The 22024-nt window shown below is 45.3% G+C and overlaps 1 protein-coding gene across 3 annotated transcripts in view; it reads left to right on the top strand.

The window, feature by feature from the left end:
• Positions 1 to 22024, top strand: part of CCDC85C (coiled-coil domain containing 85C) — a 93939-nt gene that overhangs the window by 39472 nt on the left and 32443 nt on the right. For all 3 annotated transcript variants that reach the window (XM_015865552.2, XM_015865550.2, XM_015865553.2), the window contains exon 2: positions 18820 to 18896. In XM_015865552.2, coding sequence (XP_015721038.1) covers positions 18820 to 18896 — 77 coding nt within the window. The remainder of the gene's footprint in view (positions 1 to 18819; positions 18897 to 22024) is intronic.

Below are 22024 nucleotides of genomic sequence, written 5' to 3'. Positions count from 1 at the left end.
TCTTCTGCCAGAGGTAGGAAAGGAAAGTTGTTCTGCTGAGATAAAGTGAGATTTTTCTCTAGTAGCTTGTGTTATACAGCATCCCTCTCTCAACCATGTTATCTTTGGCAGTTAGGGATGGCTATAACTCTTCAGGAAAGAGGCAATGGGTGAATTGGGGATTTGGGAATGCATCAATTTGAGCAGCTCCCTGTTTTCCAAAGAAAAGGATTCAGGATGAGCTCTGTACACCCTAAGGATCTGGCAGGAGGCAGCACTGGGGGTGCTGATCTGCAGCTTTTCTGCTGGGTCCTCATGGCACTGCTCTGTACACCTCTCTGCTGGGTTTCTATTGCTTTGCTGGGGCAAAGGCATCTGCACAGCAGACATCTTCCCCAGATGCTCTCAGGGCTGTCAACACTAAAAGTAGAGCAGCAAGTCGGGCCTGGGAGTACTGGGGATGATTGGGCTGCCCCAAGGCCCCCATAGCGATTCACCCAGCATTGCCTCAGGGTCACCCGGCAGGATGGGAGGAATGGCATTGAAAGGGAACAGTTTGTGCTCAGGCATAACAGCCTGATCCATGGTCTCAGGGCTGAAAGGGAATAGGACAGAGCAATGTGTCTTCTGGTTCTTATTTGTGCTTTCTTGCCCTTGATAATGTCCTTTATGGGCAGAAGCACAAACAATCGATTATATCTGTGCATCACTCTGATAACCATTAATTATAATATACCAATGGTGGTAATAAGCCAATGATGACGCAGCAACTGTGATAAACTCTCTAGATTTTCCTAGAGCTTTGTGTAAGGAATGCTCCCTTTCTCTTTTGGTGATCATAAATCCATCAGGTAAGTGTGCAGGACCTAAACAACCTGCCAATCATTGCATGCAAACTTGTCAATATTTGTAAAGTGCTCCATTCTTTTGTTTATCTGAGGTATTGTCACTGAGCCTGCGGTTCAGGCAGCTGAATATTTAAGATCCTCTTGAAAAATTAAGACAAAGTAAAGGCAAAAATGAAGAAAAAAAAGGACATCCTTACCCCTTATCCAGTGTCTAATTAAAACTAATTAGTGAGAGCAAAAGTGTTTGCACTTCATTATATCCGAGCTGACTTGTCAGATCAAGGGACTGTGAGACTGTGAACAAAATTCAGCTCAGGGATGAGCCCTGCTTGCAGTCTGCTAAGTGGTGTCTGTCGTCCTCCCCTCTCCAGTGAAGCTGTACTAATCTGTCTGAAAGCTCAGGCTCCCAGGGGCCTCCCAGTGCTGCAGCAGTGACCTGAAGGAGAGTGTGTTACTTTGTCTGTTACTTTGGAGAAAAGCTGAAAGTCAGTTTTTTCCTGGACCAAAAAACTCTCTGCAGAAGCAGCAGTTGAAGTGCTAAAGGGCATCTGAACCAAGTGGGAATTCTGTCCATTGCCTTCATCCTGAATGTGCCCAGCTCACAGGTCCAAGAGACCCGTTACCTTTGCAAGTGCACAGCTCCTTTGATAGCTCTGAGACATGTATTCAAGTTGGATGCATTCATCTCTGAGGTGATTCAAGTGACTTTGGTGGAATTAAACCAGGGCTGAATTCACTCCTGCATCTTTATGTTTGCAAGTTAATTTGGGTGGAATCTACTTTAGTTATGCCTTACTTTATCATGCCAGGTCTGTGTGCGTATTGTGTGGCAGCAGGCTCTGTGTACTAAATGCATTTATACTGGAGGTTGTATTGGTTTGGGAAGACCAGTGCTTCCTGTCCCAGGTGGGGTCAGTTTGAAATCAGTTCAGAACTTTCATAGAGTCACAGAATGGCTTGGGTTGGAAGGGACCTTAAAGATCATCCTGTTCTAACACTTTGTTTTGGGCTGGCTGGCACCCACCAGACCAGACTGCCCAGGGCCCATCCAACCTGGCCTTGAATGCTCCCAGGGATGGTCATCCACAGCTCTTTAAGCAGCCCATGTCAGGGTCTCAATGCCCTTTTGTTCCTACTGTTTGTGCTGAAAGGTGGTTCCTGAGACTCATGCCTCCTTTTCCTAGTTTCTAGCCTGTCTGGCCTGCATTCATATTTTCACCCCTTTCTGCTTGCTGAACATTTTGCTTTCTCTACCATCTTGTTGCCCTAGGCAAATGCAGCTAAGTCCTGAAAGAACACAAATCTGTTGATGTGAATCCTGGAATTACGCTATAATTACATCCCTGTAATGCTAATAACAATATCTAACCTCATGATATGTGCTACAGATGTCACAAGCAATGCTGCAAAATGAATCTTAACCCTTCAGTGTTGTATAGAGCCTTGTTTCCAACTGTTCTTCCAGGAAAGCAAGGCTGGCCAGGACTGGCCCCACAGAGCATATGGACTCTGAGTACAGTTTCTTTTCCATTTTTATCATTCCTCAGGTTACTGAGCTGTTCAGTAAGTGCTGTGAAGTACATTGGCAGCAGAAGACTTGTTAATGCTGCTGTGCTGGCAGGTTTGTTACCTTGCACAGTTGGGATGTGAATACCTCTCCTGAACTGCTTTTGCATTATCACACACTGTGCTTTTGATTCTGCTCATCTGAATGCCCTGAGTTGGGGAGGGGGTTATCAGCTCCAGTTTGGAGCTGGAGTGCTGAGCACTGCTTGAGTTGGAGACTTTGGCTGCCCTTGTGCTGGGCAGTTCCAGGGTGGGTGCTGGCTCCCTGTGCCCATTTTGTGGCATTTCCTTCATACAAAGTCCCAGCCAGCTCTGGTATTTTCTGTGGCTGACAACAGCACTTCCTTGCAATTGAAGGGAGGAATGTGAAACCCTTTTATTTTTGTGGTACTTGTTAATGTGTTCTGCTTGAGAAAGCATTTGTTAAAAGGGTCATATAGGGTTAGAGAAGATAAATTTGGCCCCTGGGCATGCTATAGCTTGATGGGCACAAACTTTCTGCACTGCTGGAGAGCCTCCATCAGAGTCTTGTAGTGTTGACATATTAAAGGCTGGCACTGGCTGCAGCAGCAGCATCCACACTCACTTTTCTCTTCCTCCTGGCAAGACGTTTGCTGGGAAACCATTTGTATTATTTGCCTAATGATGACTAATACTTGAGAGTAGATGTCTGTGCAATGTAGGATTGTGCCTCTGAGGTCTCAGCATTTGCCCTCTGGTTTCTTTTCCTAAGAGCACAGCTGTCTCTGAAAAAATAATAATGAAAAATACTACACAGGAATCCTTTTCATTCCCCTTTTTGGCAGTGACTCATCCTGAAATTAAGCTCTTAAAAGATGCCCATCTCAGTTAAGGCAAAACTGTAACCTGGATGATGAGCAGGGTAAGCTCTGGAGGTCCTCATCTCCTCTGTGACTGCACTCCTGTGTACTTTGGGGAGTTTCTGTCCCAGCCCTTGATTGAGAGCAGTTCACTGTAATGAAGCAGCCTGCTACAGTACCCCAAAATCGTGTTAATCCACTTTGCTTCATATTCACCTTTTTGGACTGAGCCCACCAGAAACAAAGTTTTTGACTTGTGCATGCCATTTTTGAGCACTGTGTATTACTCTGCTTTGGAGGGTGTTGGCCTGAGCATCCTTCTGCTGCTCATGAAGCTTCCAAGCTCCGAGAGGTCTTGGCTTCATTTCTTCTTCGGTTACTTTTTGTTTGTTTTTCTTTGGTAAACAGTTCTCATGTAGTTTCAGTCCTACTCTTTTCTCCCATCACATTTCAGGACAATGCCTGCTTCCTTCCTAAAGAAGCTATTAGCTTGCATGCTCTGAACCAAAATGTTAGCTCAGCTGTAACAGATGGATGGATATGGGTATCATGTGGCAAGTTAATGAATAATATCTATCACCTAATTTCCCGAAAGTTGGCATGTAATGAGGCTGGTGCCATGATTATTACCTCTGTAAATCAAGACTTTAAGATGATGACAATCCCGCCTGCCCCAAGGATACGGGACAGCCAGACAATGATGTACATTTAATTGCTGTGTGAGAGAGGCAATGTGTTAGGGAGCGTGCCATTGCCTCTAAATTATCTTCTGCAGCGCAGACGTTGGAGGAGATTAGTGCAGATTGGAGTGGAGGGAGGGCCCTCCTGTGCCTCTTGGTGTTGTTTGTGTTTGTTTCTTCACTTGTTGTGGTTCATTCAACTCCCAAGTCTACTGCTCTGATGCCTCCTCAGGATGGCAGAAGCACTGTAAGGGTCTCAGAATGGGTTCATCTAGAAAAGCATCTTCAAGTATTGCATGTCTAAACATCTCCACGCTTAGAGATGTTTCCATTGTGGGGTTTTTGTTTGTTTTTCTTGTTTAATTAGTGTTTGGGGATGGATGCTTCCTGGGGCAGAAGACTGGCTTGCCAAATGGGAGACCAAAGTCTGGGGCTTTAAAGCTGTCAAATCTTTGCCCAAACCTCCTTCCAACACAGGAAATTGCTGTCCCTACTTTGTTCCTGTTACAAACCATGGCTGGCTGTGAAGCTGAGTCTTCGCCACATTGTCTGCAGTTTACTTGTGCTTGTCCACTCCCTGTCAAGGGTGTGCATCCATGTTGGCAGTACTTCCAAGACTGTCCCATTGTGGATCTATTGACTGAACCCCCCTGAGGTGTCATTTATTAAGTGGTACGCTGCAACAGCTGACAAGGATCTGGCTGGGCTGTGAACAAGTCAAATATTGCAAGTGACCTGTGGAAAGTAGTGTGGTCTGTCTTCACTGCTGGTTAATCCTGATGTTTTTACTTCATGCTGTCCTTGCTTGAGAGCTTCAAAGCATTTGTTTTCTCTTCTTTTCATTCTGCCATGGTCCCTCCAAGGCACTGGTCTGCAAGGTCATGGGCTGGCTGGATTTGGGAGAGCAGTCGCCATGCCACTACTCTAGTCCTCTCCTACCCTAAGTGCTTCCAAAGCAGAGGTAAAATGACCTTCAGGCTGTGGCCAAAGACCCCCTTTGCCCTGAAGTCCTGACCAGCAGTGCTGGGTTTCCAGAGGAATGGGCTAACAGGCAGCCCAGCAGTGGGACAGTCTGTGCTTGGAAGGGATGCAGGGACTTAGTGATGTGGGCTGGAGTTGCCTCCTTGCTTTCTCCTATATCCAGCACCTGCTCAGATACAAGCTCATTCGTCATGGGTTGCCCCCTTGTCTGTCTCTCCCAGCTGAATTGCTTGGCTCCCACAGCAGTGAGCACTCACCCTCCTCTGGCCCTGGATTGCAGAGCTACCAGTGAAAACATTTAGGAGTATTTCACTGTTTTTGTGTAATAAGGCTCCTCTTCTGCAAAGTGAGCAAACACGAACCTGTCAGTGATTTGCAGTCTTGTAAGGCATCCTCTAACCTGCTGAGGGGGTGGTGGTATCTGCTGAACAAATGATGGTACAGCTCATGGGTTTTTCTGAGCAACATCAGTTTCTTCAGTGCAGTTCTGTGCGGTGAATTGGCTGCTGTCAGTCTGAGCTTTGTTTAGCCTTTTTGTCACTAAAGACATTGTAATGCTTATGGAATTAGTGATTGCATAAGCTGGCTGTCTCTGAGTGCGCTTTGCTGTGGCGTATTGCTCACTTAGGGTTAGGTAGAGCAGGTGGCCGAGCAGGGAACACGACAAAAGTACAGATCTGTAGTTGAGAGACTTGAATTTAATGCACCCTGCAGGAAAACACAGATTTTGGAGTTTTCACATATTCTCTCTAGCTCAGTAGATTAGAGCAGGACCGTGGGAAAGCTGCCAGGGCTGGGAGTTAAATCCAGCCTTTGTAAATCCTTTCATCTGACTGGTGGATTCAAACAATTGAGTATTACCCCGTATATTATTGTTAGTTGATTAAATTCCTGTTGGTCAACACAAATAGCTCTGTGCAGGCTGTTTGTGAGATGGGAACTGGCATTGCAAAGCTTGCTGTGCAGCAAGGCAGGGGTGACTTTTCTTTTATAACCGTGCTTAGGATGTATTTCGGGGAGAAAAGGTGGGAGAGAGGACAAATCCAGCTGTCCCAACAGCTACCATGGTTTTCCTTACACATCTGTGGAGGCTGAACTTACTGTGAGCCAGTGTCAAGATCAGACCTCTGCCTTTCTGGTGGCAGGGGTATGCAGCCTCTGTGGGGGTGTGATAACTGAGCACACGTATGGGAAGGGTGGGGAGAAGAGGGGGGGTGGATCGAGCACATATAGCTAGGATTAATGGGATGAAATTAGGTGAAGGAGAAAGTCATTGGGAAATGTTTCCTCAAGGTGAAAGCTATTAGGTTATGGCATAGTTTCTCTGGGAAGGTAGTGGGGTCTTGCTTACTCAGATCATGTTTAAATAAGAACAGGAGAAAAATCTTGCTTTAGGGAGACCTGAAGGGCTCTCTATGCACGCGGGTCATTTCTGAGACTGGCCTCTTGGCACAGCAGGGGCTTTTGTTGTGCATTGGACTTAGGGAAACTGAGGCTGATGTCTCTACCAGGAAGGAAGATATTTGTGTCGTGATCTCTTTCTGTATCCCTTCCCTTTGTCCCTGTTCTGCCATGTTATGGGTATGCACAATGCAGGGCTCTTTCACTGACTTGTGGTTGTGATGCTGCATAGCAGGCAGGGGTCCATGCTTGCAACTTATTCCTGTGAACTTGTGCTTTAAAGCCAAAATACTGAATATACATTCAAAGCTGAATATGCAGAAGTGGCTCCTATAGTTGTTTGTGCAGTTTGAGCAGCTGGGCTGAGAGCAAACCTTAGAGACAGCTTCTGGCAACCCAGAGCTGTGCGTGTTAACTGCCTTTAGGGGAGCGGTCAGCCTAGTCCAAAGGGCTTCAGCAGGAGGTAATAAACCTGTTAATGAATAACAGCAGAGGCTGCGTGGCGTGGTTTTAATTGTTGGATTCGTCCTCAGGGAAATGTATCCGTAGGGGTTTGCACAGTCCTTTTGCAAAGCCATAGCATGTAGTTGTTTAGCTTGTGGAATCAGAAAGTCTCTTCTGATTGCCTGATCATTGTGGGATTGATTTTATTGTCCCTGGTGGATGTGTGCCTGGGCTGCCCTCAGCTGCCCTGGGCAAGGTGACTGTGCAGTTCTCCCAGGAACATGAATTTGTCCAATAGACAGGGACCTGTTGGGTTAGATGCTCCCCGCTCATGTTCCCCTTGCAGTGGAGTGGCTCAGCATCCTCCCAAATAATCAGTGCTGGAAAGGGCTGGATTTGTAGGGCACTTCAGAAAACCCCTGGGTTAGAGTGGTAGCCTAGATGATGACAAAGCACAGTTATCAGAGAGAAATGAGGATTGACTTGCTCTTTCTAAATGATTGCTCCTACTTTTATTGTGCTAACATTGTACTATTAACTGGTTTAAAACAGTTATTTCCTATTGTCTCATTGCATCAGTGCAGCCCAGTGATACAATTTAGTCTACTCCTCTATCTTATTTCTACGTCGCTAATAACATAGTGTCTAAGGTATTATCTAGCCTTTCTTTCCAGGCATTAATTATACGTTTGCTGTATCCAGATTCTTAAACTGTACCACGTGTCATTCTGTGCAGGTATCTGGAATCCCTGTTATGCTTAGTTTTAGGTTATAGCATATTTTTGGCTGGCCTACTGCTGTTCCCAGCTGGCCCTGACAAACAATCCACCAGCACAGCATAGCCAACACATTGCACTTGACAGCCCTTTTCCTGTTTAATTTCCTTTTGCAAGCTCCTCCAGCAGGGCTGCAGGTGCTGGCAGAAGACTGCAGGTAGGGAGAGGAGTGTCAGTGCTTTCCAAAAAGAGGATTTCCCTCCACACTTGTGTAAAAGCGCAGGCAATGTTTTTTGATGGCAAGAAGGGGCTCCTTCATGACCCAATTACTGCTGTTGAATTATATCTCAGGTGAAAGCTGGCAGGAGTCAGATTTATGCCTTCTTTATGCTTGACACCGAAGGACTGCACAGTGGAATAACTGTAAATACTTCATAGTTTTTATGTGTGGCTGTTTTTCCTGGCTGTGCTTAGTCCTCAGAGGTGTATGGAAGACACGCACCTTCCTCCCATGGTCATGCTGCCACTGGAATGTGTTTATCAAAACTGAGTTGAGTTAAATCACTAGGCATTTGGAACGTGTAATGTTTAACTACATTACTACTTTGTTCTGTCGCCAGAACAACAGTGTGAGTCTTACTGTTTTTCTGAGACTGACTGGAAAGGAGGAAGCATGCAATGGAAAGAGGGAAGAGTTATCTCAGCAGATACCCAGAGCCATCACTTGCATTTCTGGTGGTCTCTTCTCCTCTTTTGAGACACCTGTGCTTTGAAGGTCTTTATAATTGCTGGCCAAGCGCTGGGTACCCTTGGTGCTCTGGCTTGCAGTAGAGATTAGCTTCCTTGCTAGGACCCCCAAGAAGCCCTGTGTCTCTGACTTCATATCAAGCCAGCTAATGGCAAAGTGCATCCATATCCTAAACTGAGCTATGGGTGAACACTGGAACCCATGCTGGTGCCTTGCCTACCTGGTGTGAACCACTGGCTTGACAGCAGCAGTTACTTCTGAAAGACAGGAAATGATGCAGGGTTCCCTCCTGCAGTGAAGACAAACTCCATATCATTGGCCATAGATATTTTTGTCTTTGACACCAATGCACACAATCCCCAACTCGAGAAGAGCTTAGTGTGCAGGGATTTATACATCCCCCAGTGATTGTCTTAAGCCATAGGCTTGTGGCTATTTTAGGTTTCCTCTGAGGTTCTAATAGAAATTTCATCCTGAGCTGTAAATTGCATGAAATTGGATACATTTCCACTAAAAGTTCTCTCTTGATAAACCAGCATTTCACCATGAATAAATGTGTTATGTAAAAAAAAAACTTCCCAACCAGATCTATTCCCTTGTAGCATGGCCAGGGCAGGTGGTGCTGTGAAACCAGGTGTGTGCTGGGCAGTTGAGCAGGAGTCTCCTCCTGTCCACCCCAGGTGTGACCTGGAGCATTGCAGAGATTTGACTCTGCTAATCCTGGGGAAAGCCTCGCTGTGGATCTTCCTTCACCCCCATGCAAACCGTGAGCTGGAGCTCAGCTGGCCTTTGAACCAGCGACTGTGATCCCAGTTTCTGTTGGTCTTGTTTGCTTGTTTTTTTTAATTAGCTCTTGCAGTGTTTTGCACCGTCCGGCTTTTCTTCAGCTGTCACTCTCACCCTCCATCTCCAGTGGCAGATCACTGAGCCCAGCCTGAAACAGCATTGCTGCCAACTTGCAGGGGGAGGGGAATGCTGAATTCCTGGGCACATGGAGGTTGTGCTGCCGGGCCCCTGGCTGGGAGGGCTTTGATCTCACTCCAGCCTTTTCCCACCAAGGCATCATTTTTGAATGAGTTTCTGCTTTCAGCATTGTCCTGTGCAGCAGACAAAGGGGGCCAGGGAAGGAGGGGGAGGGAAGGCTGTTTACCCTCATCAGAAATAGCTGAGCAGCCTGAGTCAATAGAGCCTATTTTTCATTAACCTAATCATTAGTTTTTCTCTCTGCCAATTAAACTTTTCCTCTTGGTACTGCAAAGGGCATCGTTTGCATCTATGAGATTTTTTAAATGGGGGGCTCCCTGAGCATCACGGAGTATCTGAGGACTGGAAATTTAAGTTTAATTTCTCTCTGGGCTCAGCAGAAGAGGAGTTTTGAGGTTTAATTATCACCCAGCTTGGATTCCTGACAGTTGAGGACCGTGTTGGAGAGGCTGGTTTTCCATTGTGTGGAGTGGATAATTATGCAGTTCCCTCCCAGGCTCGCTGAGTTTATTGTCCAGAAGAATCTTCCCAAGCAAAGGGGGGAGCAAACTTACAATCAGAAATGTGTTTTCAGAGCCCAAAGAAGTTTCAGCTTGATGTTAACAGAGAAAGACCTTTGTGAATATTTGATATCTTCTGTGTTTATACACATTTACAACTAAAACATCAAGTTGCCTTATAATCAGTCTTTTCCCCTGCAGGTTGCTTAGGAAGGAGTTTTGTAAACTCAGAAGAGCCCTTCTGCAGCTGGACTGCTTTGTGCTATTGCTTTCTGTGCAGAAATTCCAACCGTCTTTGAAGGAATTCTGCTTAAAGCCACCAGCCCATTTGTATGTACAGCATTGAATATGAATTTACAGCCATCTGAAACTGGTTAGGGCTTCTTACCTGAGAGGTAATGCTAATGTGTCCAAGAGAAAAATGCTTTTGCATTCAAACAAATCTAAAATTTCAAAGCAAAACTCCTTCGCAACTGTTCCATTTCGCAGAGCTTTAGATTAACCTGATGTCTTCTGTACAGGCGTTTGAACTATTTGTGATTAGAGGTTTGTCATGAAATTGAAGAAACTCAATAAAGGGCTTGTCAAATATGCTGGAGTTTTAAGCAACAGCAGTAATGCATTTGTGTGAGCTCAGCTCTGGAGAGAAACATTTTTGTGTACGTGGGCACAACTGTCTTCATAGCCTTCTTCAGGCTCTTCCATTCTCACAGTGTCTGCAAACCTTGACCGTGGTTTGGCTGTTTTGCTGCTGAGGCTGTTTCCAAACCAACATGGGTTCTTGGCATTCCCCAGCTTGCCTGCATTCATTGAGCTTGTCTCTTTGGGACAGAGGCCATATGTTGTTGCTATAATCATACTGAGCCTGGTGCTTGTTGACCTTCTGTGATTTAGGATTACTGATTTCTGTGGAAAAGCTGGAAATGGTAACTCCTAAAGATGGCAACTCTCTTTTTCTGGCAGAACTAACCCTGAAATCTCTAGCAGTATTTTAAAGCAGCCAACTGTTTCCAATGGAACCTTTCTATTGCCTGTATCCCATTAGTATTCCAGGGTCCTAATCTAGAACTTGTTGCTCTTCTTTCACCTTTCTTTGCCAGCCACTGTGCAGTTAGGTGAGAAATTCTGTAGGAGATTGGAAGTGAAAATGCTTGGATGGTTTCAGATTATTGGGTCTCATGTGCCAGTCAAAGACTTTATGATTTCATTTTTTGCTTTTAAATAACTGTGGTATTTGCTTTCTGGAATTTAAGTGAAATAGCCATAGAATTTCTCATATGTAGTGTATTCAGGATGGTCATGGAGAACAGAACTGAAGTGCCATTAGGTCACCAAACCCATCCCTTTGCTTCAAGGCAGACCCAGCTGTACCTACACTGCTCCCAGCAGATGTTACATCACTTGTTCTTGAAAGCCATCATCAGTGGCGGTTTCAACCACCCACGGCCATGTCTTCCAGCCCTTCTGTATCCCTGTTATTAGAGAGCTTGCTCTGCCTGGGTGAACACAGAGAGCAATTTGTTTGCTTCTTCTTTTGATGATCATTTACATACTTGAATCCGCTACTGTGTCTTTGTTCAGTCATTCCTTCTCCAGGCTAACCAGTCTGAGTTTCTTTGAGCTCTTCTGCTAGATTATGCTTTCTATGCTCTCTGATAGTCCTTATTTTTCCTTGAATTCCTTCCAGCTTTTCCACCTGATTCCCTGAAGCATGAGGTCTAAAACTGGGCACAGATCTGTATTCAAGATCCTTACCAGTACTGATGAAGGAGGATTATTTTCTCAATTTCTATATAGGGTTCTAGCTTCTGCATCGCAGTGTGATTCCCACATACTGCTTTTACTGGAGCATGGCATGGACTCTTGTCCTTGTTACAAATTGCAGGAACACCCAACATGCTTTTCCACAGAACTGCTATGCATGAGGAATTGAGGGATGCTACCACAAAACCGTAGGTCCAGTGGAGGCTTTAGACATAGTGCATTGGCTGTATGATGGTGGGTCAGCCTTTAGTTGCTATTGTATGGACAGTAGCCCAGGTGAGGTAGGAGAGATTGTGTTTTAGATATGGAAGGAAGGAATTAAGCAACTGGACTGACATGGGTGGAGATCAGTACAGTGCGTACCCCTTACTGTCAGGAATCATTCCCTTTTGTCGTCTTGATTTGCTGTAGGCTGCAGTATCTGCTGAGGTGCACCCAAAAGTAGTGGACTCCTCTTCCCAGAGCATTCACCCCATCCCGAATGTTTTGAGTCCTTAACAGCCAGTAGTTTTGAGTTGTAGAAGCCACTAATCGGCTTTGGGGCTTTTTTTTAACTGGGTCACGTGACTGAGTTACCAAGATTAAAGCAGCACGAGGAAGGAAAAGAGGCTTAAACAACTCAGGGTGCCTGGCAGGTCATTTTAACCTTTTCATAATCGTTAAAGCTGCAGAATCCCATTATCTGTGAGGGACTTGCAGCCCGAATGAGTGTTGTTGACACAACTTTGTTTACCTCTTTCTTGCCCCAAGGAAGAGTCCAACTCAAGTAGCTGAGAGGTTCTGGTCATGTCAATGGAATGATTTCTCCATTCCCTTTTGTACATCGGTGATGTCTCTTGCACCAATGAGAAGCCATACATGGGTCTGTCCAATGTGGGGGATTTAGCTCTCAGTAGCTAAAATTAGTTCCTCACGGAAGATCCTGCATGGGCCATACTGTGGTAGATCAGCCCTTGTCCATCTGTAGCAATAGGAGAGGTACAGGATAAGAAAGATTATGATGATCTCCTAATTCACTGCTTTGGCACTGGTCAGTAGGCTGTGACTTTACTGGATTTGGTGGCAGCAGATCTTGCACTGTTTCAGTATTGTCAGGTAAAATAAGACACTCTTTGCTGCTTTATTTCCCCCTTCCTACTAAGCAGGTTGTACAGGTTGCATGTGTTAGTAGTGGGGTGCAGGAGCTCTCCAGCAGCTCCTGTGTTGCCTTTAAGTGATAGAAGGATGGCCCCTGTGAAAGTTGTAATGTAAAGGTCACTCAAGCAATAAAGGAGGTATGGGTAGGCACTTTTTGAAGAGACATGACAGCTCTCTCCTGGCTGCTCTGCCATGCCAGGCACACACAGGCACACACTCCTCCTTTCCTATCAGCTGCGTCTTAATGAAAGCCTGATAAGGTATCAGGAGCTCTTGAGCTGCTGTTGACAGTGGCAGTGGGCAGATGTTCTGCTGTGCTGGAAGGTGATGTCATGGTTGAGAATTGCAGCAGTGAACAGGGAAATCCAAAGTCAGAGAGACCTTATCAGACTTCTACAGACTGACTGGAGGCTGCTAAGCTCCCAGACAGGCCTAATGAACTGGAACTGAATTGGGAGTGTGGAGTCTTGGACAACTTCTGAGCTTATAGCTAGAGACTTGCTTGGAAACATTAATTAAATAGCTCCAGTGGCATATGTCCCATCATCCTGCCTGAGCAGTGCTTAGCAGCACAGCCTTGTTGTCAGCACACTGCCACTGGCGTGGGGTGCTTTAAAAAGAAATGTGTGTTAATCTGAGACTGGATTTCTGTGTTATTTGGGATTGACGGTGCACTTCTCTATTGTCTTGAATAGTGTTTTAATACCTACTCAGTACTTGAGATATCACCTCTGCTTTAACTATACGAGGTCAGATCCTACTAGTCTCACTCAGACAGGTGTCTCCATGGGTTGCATCAGGTGTCCTTTTCCAACCTACTTGATTCTTTGGTTTTATCAGTGGGTTTTGATGGTAAGAGCGGAGAGATGGGGGCTGCCTAGAAAAAAATCAGGGGTTATGATTTTGTCCACCTCTAAAAGTTTTCTACAGTGACAAGGTATAAAAATATGTGAGTTTCATCTGCTTCCCAGCTGGTCTGAGAGAGCCCCATTGCCTTAATAAATCACCTTCTTCACAAGATGTAACTGCTGGCCTATTTTTCAGCCTGCTTGTCTGTGTCAAGAAGTAAAACCAGTGGAGCAATAAGAATCTTAAATATTGTGCTGAAGAGTAGAGGTGTGATAACAAAACTGCTGACAAACAGTGTTTTATTGAGCACAGATGAAGATCTTTCTATGGGATGGTCTTTAATGGAAGGGGAGGAAGCAGAAACATCCAACATCCCATCACATGAGGGAGAATGAGGCAGCTGGTAGCAAGGTATAAGAGCTGCAGGGCATCTCTTCTTCCCATGTCTTTCTTCCTTGGGTTTGGAAGAATCCCCTTAGTGTCACTGCTTTTTGTGAGGGGTGGGAGGGTCTTGTTGGCAGGACAGTGACAAAGCAAACAGAGCTGTGCTTTGTTTTAGTAAATCCTACTTGTAAATGTATCTCCTGGGGAGGAATCACAGCAGGAGGTCATTTTTGCATTGCCCAGGCAGGGTGCAGGTGCTGTGACTAAGGCAGTTGGGGGGCTGTGGAGCATCCTTGTTCCAAGGAGTGCAGTGTTATCCTTTTCTTGCATCTCTGTTATGAACTGTGCTGAGTAAAGTCTTTGTATTTCTTACATCTCTTCCAGTGCCGAAGTAAGGAAAGCTTTGGTATAAGGGCTTAAATAAATGTGGCTCGATCCCAACCACGTTGCTTCAGCGCAAACCTCTGCTCTGCGTGCTCGTGGTTTTGAGAAATAACATAAGTGGAAATGAAAACATTTGTTACTGTCAAAATAAATGCATAATTCATCTTACTTACCCCTCAGACAGTTTCCTCTGAAATCTCAAATGAGGATCAGAAAGGCTCCAGTGTTTCTGACTGTGTTTTAAAATGACGCTGCTCTGTGCTCTGCAGGCTGAGAGATTGTTTTGATTGTTGAAACAGTTTCTAATTTCTGTTTTAAAAAAGCTTCGGGAGCCAGGCAGTTCCTGCTCCATCAAAGGGCATTTAGTTAAAACAAGGTAGAGTGATTTGTCTCACCTCAATTTAGCTGTAATGAGTATTAAGTGGTTTGTCTACGTGGAGAAAAGTTACTCAGCTAGATTACATCACAGTTGATTCCAGATGGAGTGTATTTTTTAAGATGGTAAATCTTGAGAGTGGTGGATAATAACAGTAATGCTCCTTCATGGGCTGGAATGCAGCTTTTTTTTTTTTTACCTCTCACGGAGATAATGTGAGGAGCTACGTCCAATTAGTTCTTCTTAGGCTCTATAAAGAAACGGGACTTCAGGTTTTACAGCTCTGAGAACAGCTTAGCTTGAAGCATTTACGTTGTGTAAGTGGGCGATGGCTAATTATGGCACTCATGGTACAAGTGCTGTCAGTGTTGCTCACTGGTTGCCTGCACAGGTTGCTGTGCTGTGTCCAGCCCTGGCCTCCTGCTGCTGAGAGGTGCTCTAGGAGTTGTGGGCAGTCTGATGTGCGCGAGGCTTGTGGGTGGGAGATGCAAAGTTTTGAGGGGAAATTCTGTCCAGTGCCATCTGGTCAACTAAGGCAAACATTGCTCATATTGCTGCAGCCTGTGATCTTGAGGAGTGTGAGAAGAAGAGCATTTTGGTCATCCCAACCCAGCTGACCAGGTATGCTCCTGAGAAGTGCTTCTCATGTGTCTTTGGCTTCCATCCTTGATACTGTACTTCTTCACTGTGCCATGCATTCACACAGCTGTGTCCTATGCTGCCATATGGGGTAGGACACAGTATGCCCCTGTTGATGCACAAGCAGGTGTAGGTGGGCTCAAAGTGGGTGCCATGTTGTTCTAAGAGGTGATGGCCCAGTTGGGTGTGCCAGGGGTCTGGCTCATGCTGCCACGGAGAAAGTTCTTGGGCTGAAGGTGCAGCATTCCTCAGGGCTGACCACAGGCTTTGACAAGGTGATGAGACCATTCATTTTTCTTAATCATTCCTAATGATGGGAACGAGGGGGTCCAAGCTGCCAACATTCCAGCTCTGCTGCCTCTCTTGGGTGGGTCAGTGGGGCCATCCTCACCCCACGGCTGTGAGGGAGGCAGGCAAGGGGGGAAACTCACTGATAAGAGGAAGGTCAGAGGCAGAAAAATGCTGGGAATGTGTTTCTTGATCTAATGCGGGAGAGTCTCTGCCTGGAGTGTTACTGCTTGCTGTCATGGGATTCTTTAAACCTGAGATCAAGATACAAGTGGCTCATCTGGTGCCCACCTCAACACAAACTGGCCCAGAAGATGGAGACTATCCATCTCCAAGGGTACAGTGAGGATGGTGGTGGTTCTGTTTCTCAGCCTTTGCCTGAAATGGAGCATCTTATGCTGACAAAGGAGCTAAGTTGATTTTCTTTTTTTCTACTTAAAATTTATATTGCTGTGATTACTGAGATCAGATGTGGTTTTGGGGTCGGACAGTGTTGTGTGAAGAATTCTAGCAAGTCTCAGAGCAAGCTTTTAAAGCTGAAGGTGACTGTGGTGAACATTCCTTCCTGGAGATACAGAGGTTGCCTCCCCAGCATGTCTAAGAAATACCTTTTTTTTTTCCTTTTTTTTTTCCCTTTTTTTCTTTTTTTCTTTTTTTCTGCAAAGGATTTGAGGAAAGTGAGAAACCAATTTTCTGCCTGTTTTGTTTCCTTAGGCAGCTATGCTCAATCTCTTCATCACTCCTGGTAGCTCTCAAGACCTAAACACAGCAGCTTCTATGTCACTGTTTAACCATTTAACATTAACTCTGTATAGATGTTAGCAATGCTAAAGCCACCACACAAAGAGCGTTGCTGGTGAGGCTCAGGGTATAAACCTTTGCTTTGAGCCATGTACCCCTGTGCTGGAGGGTAGGGATGCCAAAAACAATCTCCTCCAGTTTTTCTGCCCTTTGAGGGTGCAGGATGGGGGAGAAGGGCTCAGAAGTAGTACCCATAAGCTGTTGTTATTGCACCTGTTTACATGCAGCGTGGCATAGAGTTCCACATGTGGCACAACCAAAACATGAGGCAGTAATGAGAGATTACTAAATGAGTGGTGGGGGAACTGCTGCTTGTGAAGCGGACTTGAACTGGAAGCAGGAGAAAGGTGCAGTACAGGCTGATTGTTCTGGAGTCTATGTGTGTGACCTTCAATATGTACAGATCTGTAGCACTTTGTAGTGTTTTTGCACTTGTTCGTGCAAGTGTTGCTGTGTGTGCAAGTTATGCACACAGAGACTATGTCTCTGCTACCCCAGAAGGTGTGTAGTCAGTCCTCTGACGCTGCTTTGAATCTTTCCTCGGAGCTGGGTGTCCTGATACTCTGAGATGAGTGTCAGGAGCTGATGCATTGAGATCATAGAGGTGCTCACCTCTGCTGCACGTGCTTCTTGGTGAAGCTGGAGCATAGTGCAGCAGGAGAGCTTATCTGGCCAGATCTGCAGATGGAGGCTTTTTATCCAGCACACAAATGGAAGATGTGAGGTCTCAGCACACCTTTTGATGGAGCTTGAGGCTGTTCTGGGCACTGCTTAGCCAAATGGGCATTACTGGGATGAGCAGTGGATACAGAAGAGGTGAAACTGTGCTCTGCGAAGTCCTTAAGGATTTTCAATTCCTCATCACCCTAATGGAGGATGGGGTCATTACTAATTCAGTAAGTTCTTGGAGCTAGTGCTGAAATGTTGCTGACTGAAGCAAAGATCTTCTGCAGCATTTTATTCTGCATTTCTGTATGCATGACTAAATTCATGGCGCTGTTTACATGAGACCTCAGCTGGGAAGGTGCTGTGGATCGATCACACGACCTGCTTTGTTTGCCCTCTTTTCCTGGGATCTGTGAATGCAGCTCGTGGTTGAGCTCCTATTGGGCAGACAGTTTACCATCTCTGCAGCTGAAGGTGATGCTGTTGTGAACCTTTTGCCCATGTAAACCATTCACTGAACTTACACAGCTCCCTATGGTGTTGTCTTATGCTTTTTTTATGAGGGTTTATTTGGATTTCCTGGTTTTGTACAAAGCATTATCCAAACAAAGCCGTGAACATGTTTCCTCTGAGAATACGCGTGCTTGACTTGGGCACTTTCCTCCGATGGGTCCTGCTGTTCCTTTATGTGTGGTTTGGCTCTTGCCTACGGTAGAACTTCTCCAAGCATATTCCAGTTTTTCTCTTGACTGGTCAAAGCACTCTCAGTGCTTAGTGGTAGCTTGCCTGCTAGCTCTTCTGCAAAACTGCCTGAAGAGTGGCCAAGAAAGTGCATTCAGGCTTGCTCTGAGTGCCTTTGGCAGGTGCTGGCACAGAGGAAGATAAGCCTCTTGGCACAGTGTGAGCCTAAACCTTACACATGTGCATGTGCACGTGTTTCTGTGTGCAGAGATATAGCTGAGGGTGCCTGCTGACCGTGCCGAGCTGGTCCGGAATGGAGCCGGCAGCAGCCCTGTGCTGTGTAACGCTCTGTTCCTCTCTGATTCATGCTCAGCGTGAGGTCCTTTGGCTGAATAGTGGCTTTTGCAGTCATTTCATAATAAATGAAATGAGGGAAAGCATAATTCCATTTCACAGGGCCTTTTTAGCAATGCAGAGATTGTTCAGGTTTCTTTTTCATATGCTAAAGCTGCAAAACTCCCTCCTTCTTGTTCTCCTGCTGTAACAATTCACAGCCTCCGCTCCCAAAATTACAAGTGGAGAAGCATTACAGATGTACAGGTGGATGGAGGGATTTGGTGCAAACTGTTAAGCTCTAAAGAAAGTGACTAAAAGGTTTCTCCTAGGTTCTTTTAATTCCTTCCCTCTGAAATTTGCACGTGTATTGGTTCAAAGCATGTTTCAAAACAAAAAGCAGATGTTCTGGATAGCAGTGAGCCCCCTGCAAAGATGTTTGGAAAGTTATTTGTGCTCTGGGTCACTTTCACTGATGCTGTTGTCTTACTGTTAAGGTAAACTGGCCATTTAATTCTTTCAGGGTGAAAATTGCTGTACTATGTGGGGTTGTGCTGTTCCTTGCTTTCCTGCTTCTGTCATATGGTTACACTAGAAAAAAGAGGTCTCATGGGTAGGCATTTCTGCTGTATGCTTCAGCTTGGAGCCTTGCTGTATATACCTCGTGCCCTGTTACTGTGCTGGGAACTCTGGCACAGATCTTATTTCTGTGGATTTTTTTCAATTGGTTTTGAAAGAAAAAAAGTGTGAATTTAAGGGGTTGGTTTATTCCAACCTGAGAAGAAGCATCTTGTTCTGTTACCTTTTAACACAAGAAATTGAAATATATCTTTTCTTTTTTTCCTCAAGATTCATCTTCCAACTACATCAGACAACTTGAAACAAAAGTGAAGCTGCTGGAGGATGACAACAAGCTTCTCTCTCAGGTAGGTGATTTATTTCCTGATAGATATTAATGCGGCCTCAAGCTCTGTTCTTTGGTTTCTGTGTAATTGTCTGCCCACCTGAATTCAGTAGGGACTTCTTACAAGGTGAAGAGCATAATACTATGAACTCCCTGATAATGGGAACTTAGTCTTCTGTTGCCATCCACCTTCCTGCAGTAAGGCTACCTCAAAATAGGCTATAGAGGGGGGAAAAAAAGAAGTGAATTCTGTGTTAGTGCCCCTTTGTGTGTCGAGGAGGAATACAGCTGGATGTGCACAAAAGGTGGGCAGGGGGGCTCTGCTGCCAGCAGCAGTACATGCGCTGTGCTTGCACGTGGACTCCTCCATGCAGTATGAGGCTCTGGTGTCGCTAGTGTCCTTGCTGTGGGATCTTGCCTCGCTTGCCCATTTACATTTGCTTTTATCTTGTTGAATGAAAAGGCTGTAGTAAAAGAACAGCCTTGGGAGTAGTTTAGTGCAGCGCCGGCTCCCAGCTTTTATTTGTGATCTTGCTGAAAGCAGAGCAGACATCTTCAAAACTGGCACTTTTTGCTTGCATCCATCCTTCAAAGTCTACTCCACGTGCCGCTGGGCTTTTGATCATTCCTTGTGCTTACCTATCTATATATAGGAATGTCAAGCAGTGGGAAGAAAACAATCCTTCTGTTTGATATGTCCCCTGGATCCCCTACAACACAGCACTCCGTGTAAAGAGGGCCAGCTCTGCTGAAATCAGTGAAGGGCTGTCTGTTTAAACCATCAGAAGAGTTCTCCCTTTTTTTTCACCTGATCTCCACATCCTTTCACTGTTGCACTGTTCTGCCTCCCTGGCACGTTAACTGTTTTTTTCCATAAACTTTGCTTCTTACTTCAAGCACTGAGTTTCACAATAGTCCAGAACTTTTTTTTCAAGGTTTTTTTTTTCTTTTTATTTTATTTTTCCTTTGCATTTCACTGAGTCTGAAAAACAGGCTGCTCTGGTATCTTTGTTTTGATCTATATCCAAAATATTCCTATTAAGCAATAACATTGAGAAGGAGGCTGTGTGCTCACTGGAATGGCAATAAAATAATTCTGTTAAGTCATAATTTTATTGAAATCCACACTTTGATAAGACTGTGGGCTTTTAAAGAATTGCCCCAAGTTTCAGGTGTCCGTGTTGATATTGTCACCTGTGATGCGTGGAACACAGAGCACAGAAGGGTTAAAACCCCCAAAGGACACTCAACAACAGCCACTGAGTGGCTTCAAGTATTAATCAATTGCTAATTTAATTTTAACTCCCTCTGTCTTTCTCCCTACCCCTGTGCTGGCGGGTGGTGGCTCAAGCCTCGAGATGATTCCATTGGAGATATCGATAAGCAGATGGGCTGTGCGTGTGCAGCTGCCAGGGACACACATGGATTTGGGGACGGGCTCTGCTCGATGTGCCCTTGGCCTGGCTTCATCCTGCTGTGGCTGAGCATGGCATTCTATTGGGTCCACCTTCTGAGGTCAAAAAGAAACAAGCAGTCAGTAGTTAACAGGTGGCCTCAACCCTTCTGCCTTTATGCTTCATTTTCTATCAGAGTCCAAAGACTATGGACAGAAAGAGGGAGAAAAGCGAGGAAAACTTGTCTGTGCGCACACTCACATGCATGTGTACACATTGTTCCCAGCACTTTCCCGGAAAAGTGTAATCCACTTAGCTGTACTCTTTCTTGCTTCATCTCATTGGAAGGTGTTTAGCTGTTACCGTGCGGATCTTGGGCTAAGACTCAAAGGACTCAAAATGGATCCTGGCAACAATTCTTTTGTTTTTGAAGTTGCCCGGTGATCCTGGCAGCTTGAACTCAGCAATGGCAAACTGGCTTGTCAACACCAAAGTCACATTTTAACTCAGCCTGGCTTCCTCCCTGGGAGTATTGACATTGCAATAATATTTGCAGTCTGATGTCAAGAAGTTCTATCACCGCTGTGCTGAGGAGTGATGAAACCTGACATCCTAAGTAACAAACAGTGCCTGTGCATTAAAGGATTAACAAATCAGTGGTGGTTGTGGAAGTCTTCCTGGCTACTTTCCAAGTGCTAAACATAGAGTTAAAATAGTGCTTCGTTTAGAGAAACCTGAGAAGCCTGGTGCTGCAAATGATATTGTGAGCTTGATGGGAGGATTTATATTACAGTGACTCGTGAGACAGTGCACCTCTGCTGGCTGATGCATCCTGAGTGAGATTTGTTACTTTATCTTCTTTGGTGTCTGGCAGGTGAGACAGTGCTATGATGATCTTCATGTGCAAGGGTCATAGAATCATAGAATATCCTGAGTTGGAAGGGATCTGTGAGGATCCTCGAGTCCAACTCCTGGCTCCACACAGGACCACTCAAAATCAGACCATATGAATGAGAAATGTCCAGATGCTTCTTGAATTTCTGACAAGCTCGATGCCTCAAGCAAGAGCTTGGTGAGAGATCTGGGAGCTTCCCAACATGTGCTGGAGTTGCTGCCTTGCATGGTGCATATTAACACCACACAAGCGTGCTGTGATTCTTCCTCTGGTAATTCATTGGAAGAGATTAATGGAGAAGGCTGTTGCTTCTCTTGTGTGGTAAGGAAGTGCCATCTCTCATGAGCTGCGCTTTGCGGTAGGAGGAAAGTAAATGGAGAAGTGAATGTTATTTATGATTTATGATAGCCATATAGGGACGTTTTGTTTTGTCTTCACTTTTTTTGCTTTGTAGGAAAGAAATTGGGAAGTTGGGAAACGAACTTCTTCTCAAATTGCTTAACCCATCAGTAATCTCCGCTCTTCTCATCCTCCTTTCTCTGTGGAGAAATGGCTCTAGTTTGATATGGTTTTGGACTTAGATTTAGACTATGTTGTTTTGGTGGTGTGGCTGTGTTATCTAGAAAGCGGCACTTGTAAATGGCACCACTGTGCTGGCAAAACCCCTGGCAGCAGTTCTAACAACACACAGATCTTGTTGCCTGGTTTATATTGGTTGGAGAGATTTTGTACCAAATGCCACTACTGAGAAGGTGGATGTCTGTGGTATAACCCCAGCAGTAAGGACCTCACAGTGTTCTGGAGCTGGTAGTGCCAACCCTTCTTACGAGTGGAGCTGGTTTCTGTCCTGCAAACACAGGA

Source organism: Coturnix japonica, chromosome 5 (genome assembly GCF_001577835.2).
Source record: "Coturnix japonica isolate 7356 chromosome 5, Coturnix japonica 2.1, whole genome shotgun sequence".
NCBI lineage: Eukaryota > Metazoa > Chordata > Aves > Galliformes > Phasianidae > Coturnix > Coturnix japonica.
The sequence above is the reverse complement of the archived record's forward strand: the minus strand, read 5'-3'. Positions and strand labels throughout refer to the sequence as shown.